The sequence below is a fragment of the Corvus moneduloides genome, chromosome Z, assembly GCF_009650955.1.
Source record: "Corvus moneduloides isolate bCorMon1 chromosome Z, bCorMon1.pri, whole genome shotgun sequence".
Classification (NCBI taxonomy): Eukaryota; Metazoa; Chordata; class Aves; order Passeriformes; family Corvidae; genus Corvus; species Corvus moneduloides.
The window spans coordinates 22,127,376-22,145,452 of NC_045511.1; the positions used below are offsets into that span (position 1 = coordinate 22,127,376).

Sequence of the window (18,077 nt, forward strand, 5' to 3'; positions counted from 1 at the left end):
TACACCCTGCAGGACTTTTAGCGCTTGGAGAAGTGTCCCTTTGCAGGGTGTGTGTGACACAGCCATCTCGACATCACACCTCGATGCCGGGGGGATCTGTTGCTGCTGACAGGGAGGCGTGGGAAGTGGTTGTTTTTCCGTGCTGCGACACAAACGGGGCTCAGGAAGTGTCTCATTACGGCATAAACATGGAAAATTAGATTAGACTGGATGTAAGGGAAAAACATTTTTGGTGAGGGTGGTGAGGCCCTGGCACAGGGTGCCCAGAGAAGCTGTGGCTGCCCCATCCCTGGGAGTGTCCAAGGCCAGGTTGGACAGGGCTTGGAGCAGCCTGGGATAGTGGAAGGTGTCTCTGCCCGTGGTTTTAGACAAGCTTTAAGGTCCCTTCCAGCCCAAATCATTCTGGGATCCTAGGAAAAAAATGAAGCAACAAATTTTGCTCTTCCCTTGGAAATATTGACGCTGCTGATGTGGTGCCTGCCAGTACTGAGCCAGGGCTGGCCGAGCCCTGGGGTGGGCAGTGCTCACAGCAGCACGGTGACAGCGGGGGACAAGGCCCAGCCTTTCCCTGCCAAAAGCCCCCCACGAGTCAGTGCAGCCTCCTGGGAGGCATGGAGCCGAGTAAGGGAGGAGCTAGGATGCAATGGGGTGGACAGCGGCAGGCAGTGGACACCTGGAATGTGCCCTGCTCCCTTTTGAGGGGAGCTCAGAGCAGCAGCTGTATGAACATACCCAAAAGGGCCCTTTTGGGTGGAGGTTGCAGCTCTGGAGAAGGCTTGAGGGCGTGCTGGCAGCTTTCCCTGTGGATCAAGTTAATCCTTCCCAGGCATCTGCCCTGGGGCTGTGGGACTCGCAAGGAAGAGGTTACACAGATCCAGGTTACCAAGCTCACGTTTTAATTCCGATCAGGAGAAAAAAACAAAAACAAAAACAAAACCAAACAAACAAAAACCCCAAGCAACAAACCCCAAGCAACAAACTCAACGCAACGCCATAATCCAGGCGGACAAATCCGTCGCACATCCGCGTCCAGAGGCTGCTGGGCGCTTAAACCTGCCAGATGCACGGGATGGATAAGGCTAAGCAGGGATTAAGGGGGCTCCCCACGGCGGGACGGCAGCCGCAGAGGGTGGGAGGATGGGGGCAAAAGGAAAAAAAACCAGCCTGGGCAGGGTGGGAAGGCCATGGAAAAGGCGCTTTGCAGCAGAGGGAAATGATTCCCGGGATCCTGTGCTTCGACAGAAATCCCTCCTGCACAACGGGGGCTTCTGAATCCATTAAAACAGTTTTAAATTGAGATGAGCATCTGTTTGGGGTTTTCTTAGGGGTGAATTGTCCTTCTTTAAGCTGTAGGGGTTCATTGCACCAGCAGGTGGGTGGCTCCAAGCTCCCAGGGGTTTCTGGGCGCTCTCTTCATCCCTCCGGGCTTGGCCGGAGCCATTTTAGGTCAGTGATGCCCCAACAGATAAATTCTGTCAGTAACTGGGGTGTCAACACAATACGGCCACTGTGTCACCCGCGGGGAGGAGAGTGGGATGGGGATGGGGATGGGGACGGGGACGGGGATGTGGAAGGGGATGGGGATGGGGACGGGGATGGGGACGGGGACGGGGATGGGGATGGGGACGGGGATGGGGACGGGGATGGGGATGGGGACGGGGATGGGGATGGGGATGGGGACGGGGACGGGGACGGGGATGGGGATGGGGATGGGGACGGGGACGAGGACGGGGATGGGGATGGGGACGGGGATGAGGACGGGGATGGGGATGGGGATGGGGACGGGGACGAGGACGGGGATGGGGATGGGGATGGGGATGGGGACGAGGACGGGGATGGGGATGGGGATGGGGATGGGGACGAGGACGGGGATGGGGATGGGGACAGGGATGGGGACGGGGATGGGGACAGGGATGGGGACGGGGATGGAGACGGGGATGGGGACGGGGAGGGGGACGGGGATGGGGATGGGGACGGGGATGTGGAAGGGGACGGGGATGTGGATGGGGATGGGGATGGGACAAGCCCCCACCGCCCCGCTTTGGGCACAGCCTGACGCATGTTTCCCGAGTGCCACAGCGAGGGACATGCGGCAGGGAATGCTCCAGGTGTGTGTGGTGTGGGAGGGAACAGGGGCTGTGGGCGGGGGGCAGCACGAGCGTGCATCGGTGGTTGTGCGTGAGCGTTGTGGGTGCACGGGTGTGAGTGTGATGTGTGTCTGTGCGTGCTCGTGGTGTGTGTGTGCGCCTGTACGGGGTGTGTGAGTCTGTGTGCGCCTGTGCTGACACACAGAGCGTGCAGCTCGGCGTGTGCGTGCACACATGTGTGCAACTGACGTGTGTTTGTGTGGGGAAATGGATGGTGGGTGGTGGGTGGTGGATGCGTGGGTGGTGGATGGATGGATGGATGGATGGGTGGATGCATGGATGGATGGATGGACGGATGGAGGAATCAATGGATGGTGGGTGGTGGATGGATAGATGGATGGAATAATTAATGGATGGTGGGTGGTGGATGGATGGATGGATGGATGGAGGCATCAATGGATGGATGGATGGATGGATGGATGGATGGAGGAATCAATGAATGGTGGGTGGTGGATGGATGGATGGATGGATGGATGGATGGAGGAATCAATGGTTGGATGGATGGATGGAGGGATGGATGCATGGAGGGATGAATGGAAGGGTGCATGGATGGATGGCAGGATGGCTGGACCGATGGACAGATGGATGGATGGAAGGACAGAAGGGGGGTGAATGGACAGATGGACGGACAGTTGGAAAGACAGATGGAAGGATGGATGGAAGGATGAATGGCTGGATGGATGGACAGACAGATGGAGGGATGGAGGGATGGATGGATGGATGGATGGATGGATGGATGGATGGATGGATGGATGGATGGATGGATGGATGGATGGACGGATGGACTGACAGACAGACAGACAGACAGATAGAGGGAAGGATGGATGGCTGGACAAACAGATGGGCAGACAGATGAAGGGATGGATGGAAGGATGAAAGGATGAATGGCTGGACGAACGGATGGACAGATAGATGCAGGGATGGATGGAAGGATGGATGGCTGGATGGACAGACAGACAGACAGACAGATAGAGGGAAGGATAGGTGGCTGGACTGATGGATGGACAGACAGATGGGGGGAAGGACGGATGGCTGGACTGATGGACAGACGGAGGGATGGATGGAGGGATGGATGGCTGGATGGACAGACAAGCAGATGGAGGGATGGATGGAAGGATGGATGGATGGCTGGACGGACGGACAGACGGAGGAAGGGAGGGATGGAGGGATGGATGGATGGCTGGACGGACGGACAGACAGACAGATGGAGGGATGGATGGACGGATGGATGGACGGACTGACGGACAGACAGACGGATGGATGGACGGACGGACGGCTGGACCGACGGACGGGGCGGATGCGCGCGCACGCGACCCCGCTGCGCGCGTGCGCGCGCGCCACCCTCGCGCGCGGGCCGCCCCGCCCTCGGCGCCCATTGGCCGCTGGCGGGAGGGGGCGTGTCCCGGCGGCGGCCCCCGCGCTGCCATTGGCCGCGCGCCCCTTTGTGTGCCGGCCGAGCGCGGCCGCCGCCAGTCGCCGGCGCGTCCGGGGGGCACAAAGGCCGCAGCATGGTCCTGGTGCACGTCGGATACCTGGTGCTGCCCGTCTTCGGCTCCGTGCGCAACAGAGGTACCGCTCCCGGCAACGCGGGTTCGCGTCCCGGGGCCGCTAACGGCGGCGAGGGGGGGGCGGCGCGTCCCGGGTCCCCGGCGGCAGGAAGGGGGGGGGGGGGGGGGGGGGGGGCTGCCTCTCAGCGTTCCCCACAGCCCACCTCACCCAGCCCAGCGGCATTCCCCTTTCTGGGGCGCCAGACGCCCCACACACGCCACGTTTTGGGACCCCCCTCCCGCCCGCACCTCCCATCTCCTCTGCGGTAGATCCATTTCCCCCTCCCCCCACCCCGTTCTTCTTTCACGGATTTTATTTTATTTTTTAATTTACCCTCCCCCCCCCCCCCCCCCCCCCGCCGTAGCCACCAGGCCATCCCAGCGTAGCTGTAGCCGATAACAGCCATTTTTGTACCTCCATCCTGTGTAGTAGCTGAGTTACATTTGCACTGTAAATTCCTGTTAAGTGGATTCGTTTTGCTGTGGTCGTCGTCGCAGAGTCTCTTTGGGGTGGGGGCAAACGCCCCCAAATTGCGGCCAGACCCCACAATCACGGGGCGGCTGAGACTGGAAAGGGACCGCGGTGGGATCAGCTGGTCCCACCTCCCTGCTGAAAACCTTCCGAAAAACATTAAATTTGGGGAGGGGAAGCGCAGCGATTGGCCGCGATTCCGAAAATCGGGCTGGCAGAGAGTTGGGGAGCGGGATGTGTGTGGTCAAGCAGCTGCTGAGGTACCCCCGCCAGTCGCTGGCGGGGGGTGCAGCATCCCTGTCCCCGCGGTGACACCGCTGTCCCCGCGGGCATCGCCCCTGGCCCCGTCCCTCCTTGCAGCCACAAGTGTCCCGTCCCGCCGGCGCACCCCCAACCCGCCTAGCACCCCCCAAAAAACTGGGCTGCCGAAAGAGACGACTGGCAAAATGGTTTTCCATTAAACAGGGATAACATTTTTTTCTGCTGTGCTAAATTACTTCCTGTTCTTATTTTGTGGGTAATTTTTTCTGTACCGAATATCCTTTGGTTGTGTATCTCCACCTTTTTTCTTGTACTAAAACTAAAGCATGGTCTGTATTTTTTTACATTACCTAGTTTCTGATGTAAATCTCTCTGTAGAGACATACCCTGCTGAAATGTAATGTGCTGTAGCCTATACATCTGCTCAGTGTACGCTGCTTTTGTTCTGTTGCCCTTCCATAGCATGGTGGGCCTTGCCTTTTTGTATTGTGTGCATGATGACATTGTTACACACGATTCCACTAATACTAATATACGATCTCTCAATAAAGAAACTAGTTTTCCTATATTAACCTAGTGTGCTTTTTCTATTGCTGTTTTCCCATTTATTGTCGTATCCTGCTGTTTAGATTTTTTCCTTGCTTTCCCCTCATCGTGAGGTTTGAGTGAGTGGATTTTTTCTCCCTTGTAGAGCAGATATGGGGGCTTTTAAATACATTTTTTTTCCCCCCACCTCCTATGCCATCTCTACCCTCAGTATTAGTCTGTGTGTACATGCTCCCCAGCGCACAGTCCGTATTGCTGTTGTGCCGATGCAGAATTCCGGTTTTACTGCAGAATAGCCAAAAAAAAAAAAAAAAGATGTACAAATCCAATCCCTCATTATTAATCAAAAAAAAAAAAAAAATTGGTGAAGGGTCTGCTGCTTATTCATTCTAGTTACAACATTACATGTTCCTTACCTCGGGATGGATGGGGGGAATTGTTTATTTTTCGAAACTCCTGATTAACGAGAGGCAAACCAACCTGTATTTAAAAAAAAAAAAAAAAAATCCCCCCTCTAATCTTTAAGCTGTATATTTAAACATATACATCCCTGCGAGCGCCCTGCCCACCATCTGCCAGGCGAGAAGTTGCCGTGCCTCGGTCCCGCGGCGACTGGCACGCTATAAATATCTCCACTAGACCCCTGCAAGGCAGGGCTCGTAAAAACGTCCCAGCTGCTAATGTTGTAACTACATTTTTCCTGCTCGCAGCCTCCAGGCCCACCATCTTCTGAATATAACTCGATTTGGTCAAAATAAATAAATAAATAAATTTTAAAAAATTTTAAAAGAAAAGGCAAACTATGGGGTGGGGAGAAAGTCATGGGGAGCCTTAAAATATTGGAAGCATGGAGGTATGGATGAATTGCGGGCAGCAAGCAGCTTTGCTGCGGCTGCAAAGCGATGATAATAGTGGTCACCTCTCCTTGTGCCTGCAGCAGACCTCCTCTCCCAGGTCTGCAAAATGGTCCTCTAAAACATCCCCGTTTTGGCTTGGATGCCACGAGGAACTGAGGGAAGTCAGGGCTCCCAAAGCCAGGAGATGGGGCTGGGAGGGGAGGCGGGGGGAGCATCTTGTCTTTAATTACATTTCCACAGAAGCGGGCGGGAGACGCAGGATTGGTGATTGGTCTTTAATGAGAGGAAGACAAATTCAGCAGGTCGGTGGTTCCCACCCGCTAAAATTTCACGAGGAGCCGCTGGCAAACAAAACAAAAGCCAGAGGCTCCTGCAGACCGCCCTGCCTTTACCCCAGCATCCCTCCCAGAGACGCATCATTTCGCAAGGCTGTGCCTTTCCACCTCTCTCCTAGCTCTATCCTGAGTTTGGTCGGTTTTCTCTATGAACATTTATTTATGATTTCCTTCTCCATATTTCCTTTTCCGTGTACCTCGGTGACTGTTTGGCCATCCTGTCCCCCTCTGTATGAGCACCAGCGGGGTGCCCCCCTGCTCCCCCCTGGATGTAGTGTATGCCGTGGCCCTTTGTTCTCGCTCCATCCTTGCCCTGGGCCAGCGCTGAGCTCCTCCGTGCCTGACACATGTCCCCGTACACATCCCGAGGAGGGAGGCTGTGCTTCTCGCTTGCATGAAGGGAGACATGCATGCCTGTTGGGGCTGATCATTTTCCAATGTGATTTTTTTTAATTATTATTATTATTTTCTCCTCCCTCTCCCCCCCCCCCCCTTTTTTTTTGTTTTTGTTTTGTTTCCTTTTCTTTTTAAATTCACCCCCCCACCCCTCCCCCCCCCAACCCCATGCCACGTGAGACAATGAGATTCAGGTTATGGCGTGGGAAAAAAGAAAAACAAACCCTTCTTCTCTCCCCCACCCCAAATCCCGACACAGATAAATCCATCCCCTCCACGGACACCTGCCGGCAGCTGCCCCTTTGTTGGGAGCGGGGATTCACTGCAGTGAGCGTAATAACCCCCCCCAGGTCTCAGTCTGCAAATTAGCCCTGGTACAGGGCAGAGTCAACCCACTCCGAGGATGCCTTGGTAATCTAATAATGCAGAAAACTGCTGGGTTAATGGCAACTTTTAAAGCAATTTATCATCCGCATCATATTTTTGACCTGTCTTGTTAGAAACACATCCTTACGAGAGGAAACATCCTCCCTCCTCCACCTCCCAGCCTTATTACTCAGTAACCACTAGGCTTTCATAGCTCATAATCCATCAAACTCATCCACATTTTAATGACTTAATTCCTTTGACACTCTGGAAAAGCCACGCTTGAGTCTTGAAAAAGCCACCTGGTACAAAGAAAATTATTTTTTTTTTTTTGGTTTTGTGTTGTTTTTTTGGTTTTGTTGTTGTTGGTTTTTTGGTTGGTTTTTTTTTTTTTTTTTTTTTTTTGCGTCTCGGGCTGAGGAAATCCAAGGCGGATCACGTGCTGGTGGTGCTGCTGTGGGTGTGGAGGCACATGCAGTGATTTCTGTAAAGCCTGGACATCTCTCCAGCACCAACCTGTATCCCTGGTCTCCCTTAAATAACTCCTTTCAGTAACAGGGAGAAGGATAATCCCAAGCACAGACAAAACGGGCTCAGAGGTTCGTTTATGTAAGGGCTGTGTAAAGGTCTCACACCCATCTGTGTGCGTTTAATGATGGCAAGAGGGAGCTGGGCTGAGGGGTCTCTCACATGGGGTTTGGGCTGGTGGCACAGCTTCCATCCTTTCCAAGAGAAAGAGGAACGAGTAGTGGTCACGTTTTGCTCATGCTTGGAATTACCAGCAAAGTCTAAAGAAAGCTGATCTGGATTTACCTTGCTGAGTGCGGATCTGGCCCTGTGGAAGTGTGTTATTTAAGAACCGGTGAGTTGGTGCGCGAGAGAGGCAGCAGCAGAAGCTGTGAAGCTCGGGGAAAAAGCTGGGGTGTGGCTGCCACAAAACCCTGGAGCTGCTCTGGTGGAGGGGAACGGAGCGCTGAGGACATGGTGGGGACACGGCCCAGCTTTGCTTGGGGTGCCCTCGGTGTCCTCGCAGAGTCGCCCCAAGTCCTCCTCCGTGACCCTTCTGGAAGGACTGTCCTAGAGTAAGTCTTGAGTTTCATTTTGTTGTTTCAAACCCTGCTCATGACCCAGGCAGCTCCTTTTTAGCTGAAAGGGGAGGATGGAGCATGGATGGGGCAGGTGCTTCCCCAAAAGCTGTAGGAGAAACCCCCTCCCCAAGGTACCTCAGGGAGCACGTGGAACATCCAGGACTGTCTCATCCCTCTCCACTGACCAGAGGGAGGATGGTGGCCACGACTGGAGGTGTAGGGGTGGAAGGAGAGGGGAGTACAGCTCTTTTGGGGGTAGCACGGACATGGACATCCACTTCTGCCCCTTTACATGCTGGTTTAACCCCAAGCCATGCACTGGGGCCGCCTCGTGTCTCAACGGAGAGGTTCTTATCTCTAGAGTGTTCAAAAAGGAACAGGCACTGCAGCAGGTCAGCAGAGAAAAGCATTTCCCACCCTTAACCTGGGAGTGCTCGTTTTGGGAGGCATTAAATTAATGAGTGAGAAATCCAAGGGGAGATTTGCAAAAGGTCTTCTCCTATGTTAAATTGCCTTCAATATTCGTAACCCCCAGGAACAGAATTGCTTTGGCAATTGGAAGAGGTGTGATGGCATTTCCAAATCCTGTGACTCTTGGGCATCTCATGGTACTTGGGTGTTCCTGCATAACCCTGCAGCTCCTGGAGCTGGGTGATAGCACCAGGCTTTTCTCTAAAGGGGTTGTACATAATGTTGAGCTTCAAGCTGCTGCTTATGGCAAACTTGGTCCTCAAAACTCGCAAGTCAGCACTCAGCAGGTGTTTCAGCTGATGTGGGGGTTTGGGAAGCAAAAGGAGGATGCAGGGCTGCAGTGGGGCCAGGGCAGGGACCTGCAGGGAAGCAGTGAGAGTGGGGACAACGCCAAGTGGGGAAAATTGTAATTTTCTCCCTTTTTTGGTTGAGTTTGGATAGATGGAATGGGTTGCTCTGCAGTTGGGGTTGGCAAAGGGGTTGTGGCTTCCCAAGCAGCTCTGCACAGGACCCCATGGGAGATCCACAAACCTTCTCAGTGAGAAAGCTGTGTCTTTTGACAAAGGTTAAATTCTCCCTCTAAAATAATAATAAAAAAAAATGCAATCACTCCTCAGCCTCTTGCAACAGGTCCTGGTGATGGCAGGGACTGGGTTCGTGTGCTGGAGAGCTCAGCAGCAGCCAGGATGGAGGGAAACCTTGTCTTCTCCATGCCTCCTCTCCACCTTTTCTTAACCCTTTCTGCTCCTCCTCTGCTCAGTTTTGCAGTCTCCCAGGACCTTTTCTCACACATTTTCCTGCCTGATGGTCCTTTGCATTTCCCAGCCCCAGCTGGATTGGGCTGGTTGGCCCATGCTGTCGTGGATCCCTCTTGGTAAGTGTCCTTAACCTCTGTTGTTTTCTCTCCCTCCCTTTAAAGGCTGCAGAATGTGCCTGCAGGAAAGCTCTGTGTGTGTGGCTTGTGGCTCTTTAATGAATATCACTAAAGCTTCTGGTTTGAGGGACTACACCCAGTGGGGTCAGGAGCAAAGAAGGGCTAGGAGCAGCAAAGGTGCAGGTTTTGGAGATAGTAAGGGGCAGCCCTGTGGGCTCGGAGCCTGTGAAGCGAGGACATGCCTGTGGGGAAATGTTTGGGTGAGAGTTTCAGTAGCTGGGGGAAGGATCCAGGTGTCTCTGTTTCTCTCACCACATCCCTGTGGTCCCAGTTGCTCCCAGTGGCTGCCCTGCCTGGAGGTGACACCTCAAGGTGTGGGTGACCCTCAGTTCACTCAGAGCCATGGGCTGGTGCTGGTTTTCCTCTTTTTTCCTCCCTCTGGAAGGCTCAAGTGGTGCTGTGGAGCTGTTACTGTGCACCACCCCTACGTGTCCTTTCCCAAATGGTCCAAGGAGCAGGTGTGTCCCTAAACAAGAAGAAGACCAGGCACGGGCACCTTCTGGGACTTTTTTGAGCAGGACTGATGGGACTGGACAGCCCACCAAACCATATGTCCAGCTCTGGAGCTAAGAACTGCTGTGAAAACATTCTCTTGTCGTTTTCTCCAGGCTGGGAGGGGTCTCTAAAAGGCATTCAGAAAAACCATCCCTGGGGCATCTGTCTTGCTGCAGCTGCTCCCCACCCTGGGTTCTTCCAGTGAAGGATGGGACTGGGAAACATCCCCGCAGCAAATGTGCTCCTCTCCCCAGCTGTGCTTCCTGTGTGTCTCTGGGATTCCTCATTCTCCTGGTGGCATCTGACTCTTCCTTCAGTCACACTGCTAGATCAAGGCACTGATCTCTTCCACAGGATCTTGGGTTTTTTGGAGGCTGTGGGTGCATGAAGAGGCACCACTCATGACCACTTGCCCAACTAGCCAGTTTCTGTGCTGTCTCTGCTAGAAAACTGGGCATCGACAGACAAAAGGAAGCTTTCTCTTTTTTTGGTTTTTTTTTTTTCTTTTTAGTATCAGAGGAGGTGTCTGTATTTGCCTGTGCGCCTTGGGGCAGTGGAGGTTGTTTGGTCCATTTAGGGCTGGCCATCATCAGCTAGTGGGAGCTGAGACTTAAATAGTCTCTCCTGAGAGCCCCACACCTCAGTGAGGAGCAGCTGGAGTCAGAAAGGAGCTGTGGGTTCCTGATGAAACTGCCTGGATGTGGGGTTGGACACCCATTTGGGAAGGTCTGAACTTGTTTGTATGTGCATAAGCCCAAAAAAATAAGTCCTCAGCTTTTAAAAGAGTTGCTTGGCATTTATACTGGAGTGAATAAGATGAGAATCTAGTTTGAAGTGTGTTTTTTTCTTAAAAGACAAAAAAAAAAAGAAGAAGGTGGCATCAAACTGGCCACAGTGTAAAGGTATTTTGTTTGCAGGAGGGTTTGGTGGTGCAGTTATCTTTGAAAGACTATTGGGGTGTGTTAATCCCTGGTTTGGCATTTGCAGTTAAACTTGAGCAGGAGCTTTTTAAATCTCAGTCAGCGTCTGAAGGTAATGGGGGTGGTGATGCTTCAGGAGAAGTGTCCATCAAGCCTGGCAGCTTCCACAACCTCCAGGCAGAAAATACCACTCATTTGCCTGTCAGGAAAGGAGCTGTAAATCTCATGCAGATTACCACGCTTCTTGTTGTGGTTTGCTAGATCCACATTTCTCTTTCTTGTAGCCTGGCCTATAATATTAATATCTTTAATTTCATTTATAAATTCACTTATCAGCTTTCATTAGTCATCCCGTTAATGATCCCAGGCAAGAAATTTGTCATTTGACGTCAAAAGGCAGATTAAGGGACTTCTAAAGCCTTGGGAAACAGCTTCATGCTGCACCAGAATTATAGTGGTTGGCATACGAGGCTAATACTAGGTGTAATTGCATCTGCTGCTCAGGGGATGAGTGATTATTTTATATATTTAGCAGAAAACAAGAGAATTTCTTAACCATGAATGGTGCTGTGTTTCCTGCAAACTCTGCAGTATTATGAATCACTGGGCTATAAACATCTTGTTTGCTGGCGCGCCTGGTTTTGTGTTACCACTGGGGGGGGGGGACCCTGACAACTCCCCTGCTCCTTGGTGGGGTTTTCCTAATTGAAATTAAGAGATTCCCTCCGTGCTAGGAGCTGGAAGGGACAGGGAGTGGATTAAGTTTTGCTTTGCCAAAACTGAGTGCCTTTGGTCGCTGTGCTCCCCTGATGGTAGGTGAGGGTGATTGGGAGCGTTTGGAGATGGGTGTCTAAGGCATGAAAATGGAGAAACCTCACAATATTTGCTCAAAACATCTAGAAAAGAGCAAGATTGGACTGAAAACAGAGGAGATGTAGCAGCTCCAGGCGCTGGTCCATTCAGGTCTGTCAGGATGAGGCTTTACAAGATGCTGGGAGCAAGCAGCCTGTTGGGAGAGACCTTATCTTGACCAGCTGTTATTTGTGATATCCCACAAATCTCCTGGGGCTGACATAAGGAACGAGGAGGCTTCCTGCACAGAGATAGCAGGACATTAGCGGGCTTGGGGTTGTTACAAAGTTGTTACTGTTTAATAATGCATGCCTCATGGCATGCAACCCTGTAGGAAAAAGGTCCCCTCCCCTGCTGGCAACCTGCAAAGCCCATTGGCAGCCCCAAACTCTCTCCTGCTCCTCTGTGCAGAGCCTCCTTTGAGATCAAGGGGCTACAGGCAGATCGCCACGAGCCTGAAGGGAGAAAATGTTATCCATTGTGCACCAAAGCACTTGTGGAGCTGGTTTTGCTCAGCCCTCCTTGGGCTGAGTGGGAAACTCCTGCAGAAACCGCAGTTTTCTTTTCACCAGGGCAGTGGGGTGACCCTGACTGGACACCAGGTGCCCACCCAGGTGCTCCATCACTTGCCTCCTCAGGACAGGCGGGAGAAAATGAAATGGAAAAGAAGTTGTTGAGATAAAGTCAATTTAATAAAGCAAAAGCAAAGGCTGCAAAGGAAAACAGAAGAGTTACTCTCTTACTTCCCATTGCCGGGTGATGTCTGGCCACTTCCTGGGAAGTAGGGATTCAGTGCTTGTAGCAGATGCTCTCTGGGAGCCAGCCAGGGTGTGGCCACAGCCCCAGGGCAGGGCCCGTCCCCTGTGCTGGCACTGCTGAGGCACCTCCAGTGCTGGGGACAGCTCTGGGCCCCTCAGGACAAGAGAGACATGGAGGGGCTGGAGCGTGTCCAGGGAAGGGAACGGAGCTGGGAAGGGGCTGGAGCCCCAGGAGCGGCTGAGGGAGCTGGGAAAGGGGCTCAGGCTGGAGCAAAGGAGGCTCAGAGGGGACCTTGTGGCTCTGCACAAGTCCCTGACAGGAGGGGGCAGCCGGGGGGCCGGGCTCTGCTCCCAGGGAACAGGGACAGGAGGAGAGGGAACGGCCTCAGGCTGGGCCAGGGGAGGCTCAGGTTGGATATTGGGGAAAATTCCTTCATGTGAAGGGTTATTAAGCTTAGGAACAGGCTGTCCAGGGCAGTGTTGGAGTCCCCATCCCTGGAGGGATGTATAAGCCATGTGGATGTGGCACTTGGGGACATGCATCAATGGTGGCCTTGGCAGTGCTGAGGAATGGTTGGACTTGATCTTAGAGGTCTTTTCAGTCTAAATGATTTCCTGATGCTGTACCTTCCTGAGTTTATCAAAGTAGCAGCAAAACCCATCTCTGTCCTTAATGTGCTGCTCAGCTCAGCCTGACTTCCTCCTGCAGTATATTGACCAGTGGTGGCCAGACTCTTGCCTCCGAGGTTGTTCCTTCAAACTGTGAGCTGGAAATTAGGGTGTGGCATGGATATTGGCCCCCAAGGCAAGGAATGTCCTTTCCCCATAGCACCCGGGAAGTGCATGGGTGAGCAGTGGGTGGTGGGCCAGCAGCTCAGCTGGTGGCAGTTCTATTGAACTGAGTTGCCAGGGACTAGAGAACAGGAATATCTGGTTTTGATGATTATGATTATTTTCCAGTTCACTGGCTGAAAATTTATTTTCCTGGTTTTATATTGTCCTGGAGTTTTTCAGCAAAATGAGAGGGTGGGGAGATGCTTTTAAATGGTTCATTTGAAGGGAGATGAAATAGGCCACAACCCCAGAAGCGAAATACTATCTTATGACAGAAAATGAAACAGCATCAACTGGATGCAAGGAATAAAAACAATTCATCATAATATTTGAGCTGGGTTTTTCATACACAAATGTTTCACTTTGACATAATCTTTTCAGTATCTTGGAGGTGGGTTAGGTGTTTTGTACTCACTTGAAGGAACATGCAGTAGTCAGGAATAGACTGGCTTTGTGTTCTTGTACTGTGAAACTACCAAATTTATTTAATCAAGAGAATTAATGCCTGAGATGAGTCCTGGAATGATGTGGGAGGTCACAAAGTGTAGCTGGCCCTTTACAGAAAGAGGAGGCGCTTTTGGGTGCCACAATGTAAGAAAAGACATTAAACTGTTAGAGAGCATCCAAAGAAAGCCACAAGGATGGTGAAGGGCCTTGAGCGGAAGCTGTGTGAGGGGAAGCTGAGGGCACTTGGTCTGTTCAGCTGGAGAAGACTGAGAGGAGACCTCACTGTGGTCTTCAACATCCCCATGAGGGGAAGCAGAGGGGCAGCTCTGATCTCTCCTTTCTGGTGACCAGGGACAGGACCCAGAGAAGGCTGGAGCTGTGTCAGGGCAGGGTCAGGCTGGCTATCAGGAAAAGGCTCTTCCCCCAGAGGGTGCTGGGCACTGCCCAGGGAATGGGCACAGCTCCAAGGCTGCCAGAGCTCCAGGAGGGTTCGGACAATGCTCCCAGATATGCACAGGGTGGGGTTGTTGGGGTGTCTGTGCAGGGCCAGGAGCGGGACTTGATGATCCTTGTGGGTTCCCTTCCCACTCAGGATATTCTGTGATTCTCCTCCAGCCTGCAGACACAAACAGCACCTTCGCCATGGCCTTGTTTGCTTGGAGCAGGAAAACTTGTCTGGCACGTGTGATTACACACTTGCCAGTGGAAATCCTGGGTGTTTTGCCCCAGGGGACCACAGGGACACTGTGGAGGTCAGGATGTATCATCTTGCCCTGGTCACCTGCAGGGTCATCCTGTACTGCCAGATCCAGATGGCTCTGATGCCATCCGGGTGCTTCTTCTGGATCGTGCTGGGGTGTCCTGGGGAAGGAAAATATTGCCAGGAGGTACTTACAGGCTTAGGAAAATAGGATGTGTTCCAGGGGGAAGGAAGGCATGTTCCCTTGGACAGAAAGCTGTTCCTCCTGAGAGGACTTGGGATGCTGCTAGAGAAGCCAGATGTGTTTTCTTGGTGTTCTCTCTGCTCTTCCTGCAACAAGTGATTTTGAGCCCCTTTAGCAAAATCAAGGGCCAAACCTCAATATCTGGGAAGCTCACAGCAGTTTTTGGGGTATGTTGCAGTGGCTCGTTGTGGTTTAACCCCATCCAGCCCCTCACAGCCCCTCATTCACTCCCCCACCAGTGAGACTAGGGAGAGAATCAGAAGGGTAAAAGCTGGAAAACTTTTGAGAGGATTAAGGCAGTTTAATAGGGACAGCAAAAAACGTGCACACAAGCAAAGCAAAACCAAGGAATTAATTCACTGCTTCCCACGGTCAGGCAGGTGTTCAGCCATCTCCAGAGAGCAGGGCCTCCTCCCACGTAACAGTGGCTTGGGAAGACAAACACCATCACTCCAAACATCCCTCCCTTCCTCCTTCTTCCCCTCACTTTATATTATCTTTGCCACCATTATTTTGGCCACATGAAAAGCAGCAAAGGCCTTGGGTCTGTGCAAGCCCTGCTCAGCAATAACAAAAACATGTCTGTGTTATCAACCCTGTGTTCAGCACAAACCCAAAACACAGCCCTGTACCAGCTACTGTAAAAGGAATTAACTCTACCACAGTCCAAACCAGCACACTCAGGCATCATACAGACCTTGTGGGACCCCTGTCCTTGTTCTGGGATTCCTTATCCACAGCCCAGCATCTCTCACTGGACATTTTTCTGTTAGAAACTAAGCCATGAAGGAGGTCTTTTCCCCCTGGGCCAGCCTCAGCACTGTCAGACTCAGGCTCGTCCTCTGCGTCTCTGCAGAGACACAACTTCTGCTGCTCTTCAGAGAATGCCTTCTGAGCCTGGATGAGTAGTCAGAGAATCATGGAGTCACCTGAGCTGGAAGGGACGCACAGGGATCATCAAATCCACCCCCTGGCCCTGCACAGACACCCAAACAATTCAACCTGTGCATCCCTGGCAGCGCTGTCCAAATGCTCCTGGAGCTCTGGCAGCCTCGGGGCCGTGCCCATTCCCTGGAGAGCCTGGGCAGTGCCCAGCACCCTCTGGGGAAGAGCCTTTCCCTGATATCCAACCTAACCCTCCTCCTAGCCTGCAGCACCCTTGGTATTACCTTCACTTGACTTCTCCTCCTTCACCTCTCTCATTTCCCACCATGTGTTACAGTATCTGCCATGATTTCCCCCATGGATGCGAGCGGTTTTCTCGAGTTGCTCCTTCTTCACATTCCTTCTCCAAGCACCAACATCTTCCTCGTGGCTGGTGCTGGCTCTGGGACCCAAACCTGCTTAAAACACTTGAGGTGCTTTAGCACACTGGCCTAGTGTGTGTTGGTGTAGGGGAGGATAAGGCACTGCTCTCCACGTGTCCAGACCTCCCTGAGAGCTCCGTATGGGCTGAAGGGATGAGGAGGCTGAAGAGCAAGCCCCATCCTCTGGCTGCTGCCCTGGGGGATGTCTGTGATGGATGGCGTAATAAGTGGTGTTGGGAGCACGGAGATGGGCAGATCTCTCTCATAACTAGCCTTAAAGAACAGTTGCATTCATTATCTGGCCAGGGAAAGGAACATCGTGGTGTGGTGCCAAGTGGGCTCTTGGTACACATCCCTCTTCCAGCCTCACTTCTAGAAAACACTGCTTTCAGTGGGGGAGGTGGTTTGGATGGGTGCTGTGCAGAAAGGACCTGTGCTAAAGGGCTGCTGCTCTTTCACTGAGCAGGGAGCACTGGGGCCTCTCCTCTCCCCGACCTCCTCTCTTTGCTGCAATGGCACAACTGGGCACAGTTTTCTGGGCCCCGTGATGGGAGTGGGGAAGCGGAAAGGACCTCTTCCCAATGCCCTGCAATTTAAATGGGAAACAGGGATGGACATGCTCTGCAGAAACCTGACTGGCTGGCAGCGTCCCTGGGAGGGGGAGGTGACGTCCAGGCCAGCACAAGGGGCAGAGGGCATCAGAGAGGTGCCAGGGCCTGGCAGTAGGGTGGTGCAGGGGAGGAGGGCTGTACCAGGGCACCCAACAACAGCCTCTGCTTGGAGCTACCACCACTGCAGAGGCTCTTGGGGAGTCCTCTTTGAATGCAGCCTGTTGGAGGTAAGTTTAATGGAGCAGGTGGGTGTGCAGGGTGGGCACCCTGCCCCCTGAGCTGAAATGTTCCTCTCCAGTCCATGAATAGTCCCAGATCCTGCTTGCTATTGGTTTTTTTTCCCTCAAAAAACAAGCCCTTTTCTAGTGATGCCATGATGTACACACTTTGCATCACGCCAGGGAGCTGGAGCTTTGAGAAAGCCAAAAAATATAATGAGACTTTGAGATTAAAAGGAAAGAAAGAAAAGTGATGAAAGCCCAGAGCACAACAGCATCGTGGAAATGCGAGGTGTTTGCCAAGGTTCAGGCACCAAAAAGCCAATGAAAAGTGATTTGTTGCTATCAGTGCCTGTGGTGAGGGATCTGTTCCCACATCTAAGTTTGGGTTTGGGTGGGGTGCAGCCCATCAGCTGTAGGAGTTGCTTTTTCTGTCTGTCAGTGCATACCACCTTCCATGCGAGAGAAAGGTGTCTCTCTCCAAAGAGCAGGGCTTAAAATTCCTGGCAAGTTTTCATCTGTGGGAGAGCTCTGTTGTGGAAGTGCTGGGTGACAGTGGAGGAGGGAGGGTAACGCACAGAGAGAAGCTCAAGAGGTTCTTAGGGCAGCAGGTGATGGACCAGAAAGTCAAGGAAAAACAGCAACACAGAGAGAAATCTCACACTGGTCTGGGGCTTGATGGGGCAGCTTGGGGATGGTCAGGAGGACTCTGGGTCTCCACTTCCAGGCTGGGGATGGAGGTGGTTGTTGGCTGGTCCCTGCAATATTGGGAGGAAAGGAGACCTTTGTCCAGCCTGGTGAGCTGCTCTGCAGGGCTGGCACCTTTCTGAATGGGCCACCCCTTGATATTGAGAAAATGGGGCATTTGGGAGCGTGTCTGAACTCGGGTCCCAGAGGAAGTTTGCCATCCACACAGCTTTTGTTGTTGCTGTAAAAAGTAGGGGTGATCCCACTGCAAAATCATAGAATTGTAGAATCTCTAAAGTTGGAAAAATCCTCCAAGATCATTGAGTCCAACCATGCCCCCAGCACTGACAAGGCCACCACTGGCCCATGTCCCCAAGAGCCATATCTACAGGGCTTTTAGACCCCCCCAGGGATGGGGACTCCATGACTGCCCTGGACAGCCCATTCTAAGGTCTGACCTGAAAATTTCTTTCAGCAAAGAAATATTTTCTTAATATCCAGTTTAAACCTCTCCTGGCACAACCTGAGGCCATTTGCTCCCATCCTGAATGGACAAAAAAGCCAGGAACTAGGATTTTGCCCAC

General features: G+C 52.6%; 1 protein-coding gene across 4 annotated transcripts in view; it reads left to right on the forward strand.

The window, feature by feature from the left end:
• Positions 1–3,571: 3,571 nt before the first annotated feature.
• The window catches only part of RNF165 (ring finger protein 165), a 55,427-nt gene continuing 40,921 nt past the window's right edge, over positions 3,572–18,077 (forward strand). Inside the window, exon 1 of one of the 4 annotated variants that reach the window (XM_032095896.1) lies at positions 3,572–3,716. In XM_032095896.1, the coding sequence (XP_031951787.1) occupies positions 3,656–3,716 (61 nt within the window). In that variant the 5' untranslated portion in view covers positions 3,572–3,655. Of the gene's footprint in view, positions 3,717–8,929; positions 9,361–18,077 lie in introns of those variants that run through there. The other 3 variants (XM_032095898.1, XM_032095895.1, XM_032095897.1) reach the window with 3 other exon arrangements.